Source organism: Protobothrops mucrosquamatus, unplaced genomic scaffold (assembly GCF_001527695.2).
Source record: "Protobothrops mucrosquamatus isolate PMUCROS unplaced genomic scaffold, P.Mucros_1.0 scaffold7689, whole genome shotgun sequence".
NCBI lineage: Eukaryota > Metazoa > Chordata > Lepidosauria > Squamata > Viperidae > Protobothrops > Protobothrops mucrosquamatus.
The window spans coordinates 3,882-10,030 of NW_015393488.1; the positions used below are offsets into that span (position 1 = coordinate 3,882).

Below are 6,149 nucleotides of genomic sequence, written 5' to 3' on the forward strand. Positions count from 1 at the left end.
ACACAGCCAAGCTCCCACCCAATCAGCTCAAACCCCACTGGCAGTTAAAAGGAAGAAACAGCAGCGATCGCACACTACTCCCAGAAGCACGAAGCTGAAGACACCAGCCTGAAGATGACGAATGTGACTTTGTCGAAACGTCGCCAGGACACTTCCAATTTTACGCGGGAGAGAACCCGAATGACCAAAGACCTACATATATATATATAGATAGATAGATTGATTGATTGATAAATATATATCAATCAAAAGACCTCCGGCTTTCACTCTGATGACATTGGCAGGGGACCGACAAAAGCTTAGAAATAAACAGTTGTTTTTATACTTATCCTGGAATTCGATGATTTTACACTTTTGATATAAATACACCCGGGATTTGCACACACACACACACATATTATACTCTATATTCAGCTCCCTCAATAACTTATGGTTTCATTGTTTTTTTTCCTTTGTTTGCAGGTCTACAGACTGTTAATGTAGATGAAAACTAAGCTTTTATTACAATAAAAATACTAAATTGATATTAAACATTTTTGCAATCAGATTACTTTTTTGCAATCAGATTACTCTGGGTTACAGATCAGCAATTGAATTCCACAATTGCTCAAAGGTGAAACAGGTCTTCCAGTTGCCTGGTAGGTCACAATGTTTCTTGATAGTTCTAATGATATGAAGAAAAACAGGGCAATCTTGTCTTCTTTCTTGGAATATCTGACATACAAGAAACCAAATTTTCTAATGGGTTGCTGGCTCCTCTTGCCAGATAGTGAGACAAAGTGAGATCTTTTTCATCCTTCCTGTTTTTCTTGCAAAACAACTTCCTTTACAAGCACTGGGATGAAATAAATGTGTTGGATGATTTTAGGACATGTTAAAGATTGGCTGGAAAGCATTAAATCAGTATAAATCTTCAGATTCAACAATTAAGACTGCAAGAATTTCACAATGAAGATGCTGTTTGCAGGATTTTTTTCCCCATGAGGGTGTACGTGTGTGTGTGTGTGTAAGCTTCTATATAAGTTCCAATGGTTTCAGGATTTATTGCCTCCTTTTGTTTATACAATATTCGCCTGATCAGGTAGTGATTAATGAAAAGGTACTTGAATGCAAAATATAGCCATTAGCATCAGACTGTAGCCCATAGGGTGGTAGCATCAAGCAAGCATTTCAGCTTTTTTTTTTTCCAGATGGATTTCGAGAAGTAAACAAAATTCCTTGAGTCATCTATTTTTACCCCTTGAAAATGACTGACCCTTCACCAAACAGGCTTTTTTCCAGCTTTCCTTTGGACTACACTTGTCATTCCTGTGCTATCCTGTACCTGTGGTACAGGTATCTGAAGGCCTTTTTGGAAGAAATCAAATTGAGTAAGGTGACTACCACACATCATAGTTTGAAACCTTTCCAATCATACTGCCTCTAAGTTGCCTAACCCAGGGCTTTTCAACCAGTGGTACGGGTACCACCTGTGGTACATTCGCACCTGGCAGGTGGTATGCGAGCATCCTAGAAAAGTAGCGGGGGAGGGGAATGAGCTGAACCGGTGGCAGCACCGCACAAGCCTGAGTGAGAGATGGCTGGAGCTGCAGAGCTGTCAATGCTCAGCGGAAGCGCCAGGATCAGCGCTTCTTCGGGGCTGTCAGGGCTCAGTGGAAGCGCCAGGATCAGCGCCAGGCTCCAGCTCAAGCTCGGCGCTGATCCTGGCGCTTCTGCTGAGCCCAGAAGAAGCGCTGATCAGCTGGAATATTGCAGCATCTCCAGGGTCTTGTGATTTAGATGCTTGGCAACTGATTCATATTTATGATGGTCACAGTGTCCCAGGGTTATGTGAAGTGACCAAAACCTGCTGCAACCACCCAGCAGACGGGGGAGAATAAAAACCAAACACCCCCCACCCCACCCCCGCTACCAATCCTCAACAGAAATGCTCACAACAATGAAAACCTCGGACAGTAGGAAGAGCGCCGCCCGGCAGGCAGGCAGGTGTCTTGCTCGGCTGTGGCTTGGGGGGCACTTTTTTCAGTGCTATTGGAACTTCGAACAGTCACTAAGTGAACTGTTGTAAGTCAAGGACTACCTGTACTTTATCACTTTTTTCCTTTTTTTTTTTTTTTTTGGTCATCAAGTTTTTGACACCTTGCTAGGCGACTGGTGGTACTCGGATATTGCCATATCCTAAAAGTGGTACAATAGGTGAAAAGGTTGAAAAGCCCTGGCCTAACCCATTCACATGACGTATTTGAAATGGAGTAATCTGAAAAGCAACAGATACAAAAATCTTTTATTGAAAAGTGCACACACAGAAAAATGAGAATCATAGTTCATGTACACGGAACATTGAAAGCAAGACATACAAAGTTTGATTCAAATATATTAATAGTTTCAATTACCAGCATTGAAACAAGCATTAGTGCAAAAAGGTAACAATTCATAAAACCTGTAGTTGGCCAAAATTATCAACTGGGAGTTACTTTATTTTTACTTTTTGGTAGAATTGCTTAAATAGCTCTGCATCTTTTTCAAAGTGAAGATGGAGTTTTAAATTACATTCAAAAAGAAAACAGATGGTCTTCTTACTCCAAAACCACATTTTAGGTAGTGTTTTGGCTTTAAAGCTCCCCAAAGTATTAAATAATTGTGTTGGTCCAAAAGCTCTAAAATTACAGTATGCATTTTGGTAGTACATAACCGTTGGTTGCTATTGTACGTTTAGCTGCTCAATTTCACCTCGTGATGGCTGGCTTGCACCACTTAATTTAGAGTTACACTGGGTCAGCTTTGCAGTCTCTAGTTTTGGTTTCAATTCTAAGGATTTCTCAAAGAAATTGACCAGGGATTGTTCAGTTAATAGGGAAGCCAAGATTTGCTCAAAAGAAACAATCCAGTCTCCTGTTAGAGGTGAGGGCACATTCTTTGAGATTTTCACAATGTCTGTAAAAACTTGATCCTGCTCTGAAGTCGATGCCTCCATTAGGAAATCATCACTGAAATCATCTGAGCCTGAGCTGCTGCTTCTTTGGCCAACTTCTCCAATCTGAAGTAACAATGTAGTCACCGTAGCAATAGCTTGATACAACTCATTTTCTTCTGGATCTTCATGGAACATGCTATACAAGGTCTTACAAAATTGGATAAATTCTCGCTACAAAGGAAGATAAGGTCAACATAATGCAATTTTACTGGCTTATTTTCCAAATTATATAGCATATTAAAGGTTCTTTCAGTACAATCTCCCATTGTTTAAGGTTTTTCCATCTGCCTAAGGAAAGACTTCAACTTGACTACTTTAGTGTTCATCCTTAGTCTTATTCTAAGGAGAAGCTATGGAGATAGCATTAAATTAATATAGCCATTCCTGCACTAATATAATGCTCCTAAATTGGAATAAAAAGAAATAACTATTTTTAAACACTATAATATAGACTGACAAGTCTTAAAGTGCAACACATGCTAGCTCTTCTGGAAGTTTTATTACAAGAAGCTTTTTTTTATATTTTCCTTTGGGTTATGAGAAAGCATTTTAGTTAGGTTGTTATCTCAAGTGTACCAATGTTGAAGATAAAAGTGTTGAAAGAAAAACCACCAAGTTGTACCTGGCTCATTTTAGGTAGTTCTTTTTCAGCCTTGGTATCTTTTTCTTTGGCTAAATCCTTCAGCATTTGTTTCAACTGCTTCTGATAATCTATGCCATCATCTACATAACAGATATATATGATGAGGAAGTGAACATAAAAAGGTAACATTGAATGACACTGGACAAACATTTTTTGCTGTTCTTATTCTAGAAATGTCAATAAGTGTATTGTCTCTGAAATGAGTCAGTGAAATTGCTTTTGAAATCTAAATTCATTACAGCCATTCCTGCAGTGACTATCTCCATATCTTATGGCAGAAAATGTTATTAATTTGTTAGATTTAGATCCTACCTTATGTTCATGAGCTTAAGCATACAATACCCCCACTCATCTTCCCCTATAACAACAAGCTTGGCTAAAGGATAGTACCTGAACATAGGTCTCCCCATTGCCATCCCCAGCTTAACCACTACATTATACTACTTAATTTTGTTAATTACAGAAAAAAAATAGTATTTGAAATTAGATTACTTACTGTTTGATTTTCCTATTACTAGTGGCCTTGATGTTGATAACAAAGAATTCTTTAGTGGTGACTGACTGTCTTTTTCATTTTCTGTGAGGGCTGTAATGGCAAAGTAATTACATTTACTTTAGCAGAATGTATTGAATTCAGATAGATCATAGAACCATACCTGTAATTTTTAATGGATCTAGTTTTTTAAGTATAAGAAATTTGATTCAATTCCCCCTCAACTGTCCAAGCATCATTCAGATACACAGCTCTCTTAGGGAAAGTGTCTCTACTAATCAGAAAAGTGAGTTTGAGGGATTTTTTTCCTTTAAAAAGTACACACGTTAAATGCCACCCTTGGAGTTTTGAGTAGTCATGCCACAAGCATAAGATCTCTGGACTTCATAAAAAGGTTTAATCCTGACTTCTGGTTTGATGTCGCAACGTGACGGGAGCAGGAAGTTAGAAAATGACTACAAAGAAGGAACTAGCAACCCAGAAAATAGAAGAAAAATCAGAGGAAGCAGATCTAAAGATAGAGGACCTAAAGAAAGGAAGCAGATCTAAAGATAGAGGACCTAAAGAAAGGAACTAACAGACTCGGACAAACGAAGGATTAGAAGACGTAGCGATAATATCAGAAATGGAAAAGATATCTTGCCTGTCAAGATCTCGGAATACACTTGAGGATAAGAAAGAAGAACTGATTGGATGGAAGATAGAGCTGTTAGGAGAACTGGGGGAAATTGGAGAAGGAGGGAGGCTGTCTAATGAATATCAATGGGCTGAGCGTCCTTCCAAAAATACTTTAATCAAATTGTCTTTCTTATTCCAAACAATATACACAAAAATAGAGGAAGAATTACTTGATGATTCAAATGCATTGACTTGGAAAGTTAGTTGGCAAAGGAAGAAAGCTAGAGTAAGACTGAAGAAAAATAGGTTTTGACCCATTAGATGGGATATTATACTATTAATCAGATGTTTGAACATGGCTGAGAATAGATAATTGTTAGAAATAGAAGTATTATTATAACTAGAAAGGTAGAATTTGTAACTATAGAATATTATATTTTGGTATGAGAAGGGAAATATGAAAATGCAAAGAGAGTTTGAATAAGGGAAGCTTTTGGTTATCCAAATATAACTTATGAGAAATTATAAGTGATAGAGACATTTTGAACTCTGATGAGAAATTAAAATTTAAAAAATGCGGGAAAAACAGGATATTAATTGAACAAATAGATATTAAGTGCAAATGCAATTAAGATATATTTTGGTTAGAAAAGATATTTTAAACCGACATTATTGCTATTATTAGGAAAATGTAACAAAGATGTTGATATTCAATTGTATATGTATTAACAACAATAAGAATTGTATTTCCCTAGGGGGAAAATGTGTATTATTGGAAGAAGAGAGGAAGCATTGGATGGTGTAATATTGGGCCTAGATTGAAGAAGTTAATATTTACCATTGAATTATTAATGGACCCAGACAACTGCAAATCCATTGCTAAAAAATCTGTCCTGCACCATTCTATGGTCAGGAAGATGTTTTATAGAGGAGAGGGCACAATGGTTATGCCCAAGATTGATTTAGCAAAATCACTCCCAAGAATTAAGTGTACCAAATTTCTGAAGGTCAGGCTAAAGGCAAAAGTATGAATTTTGGTTCAGGTATTCAAAGAAGATTTGATACAATAGATTGGTACTCATTTGTTAAACCAGAATCAATTCATCTAATTAATAAGTGTTGGGTGAATTTCTGATCAGACTATAAGGTACAGAATTGCAAGTTTACAGATAAAACTAAAGAGATCACTAATTTTCTTTTCCCAATCTGCTCCAATGACAGTTTTAGGTTAGGTTAGGTTAATTTAATTTGTATACCGCCCTTCTCCCGTAGGACTCAGGGCGGTTCACAGCATATTAAAAACACAAATACAATATACAGGATACAAAAAAATCATACAAAAATACACAAAATAACCCCACTAAAACCTAATTAAAAGCCAAATATTGATTGCTGTGTTCCCATTAAAATTACTTTTTAAA

At 37.0% G+C, this 6,149-nt stretch overlaps 1 protein-coding gene and 1 long non-coding RNA gene across 2 annotated transcripts in view; one reads left to right on the forward strand and one right to left on the reverse strand.

Annotated features, from left to right (window-relative positions):
• Positions 1-547, forward strand: part of LOC107300625 — a 2,210-nt gene extending 1,663 nt beyond the window's left edge. Inside the window, exon 2 of the long non-coding RNA XR_001549230.1 lies at positions 463-547. This is a non-coding gene — a long non-coding RNA (uncharacterized LOC107300625). The remainder of the gene's footprint in view (positions 1-462) is intronic.
• Positions 548-2,261: 1,714 nt separating this feature from the next.
• Positions 2,262-6,149, reverse strand: part of LOC107300624 (TBC1 domain family member 8-like) — a gene marked incomplete at its 5' end in the record, with an annotated part of 8,137 nt that continues 4,249 nt past the window's right edge. Inside the window, 3 exons of the mRNA XM_015829934.1 lie at positions 2,262-3,145; positions 3,597-3,697; positions 4,114-4,203. Coding sequence (XP_015685420.1) covers positions 2,702-3,145; positions 3,597-3,697; positions 4,114-4,203 — 635 coding nt within the window. The remainder of the gene's footprint in view (positions 3,146-3,596; positions 3,698-4,113; positions 4,204-6,149) is intronic.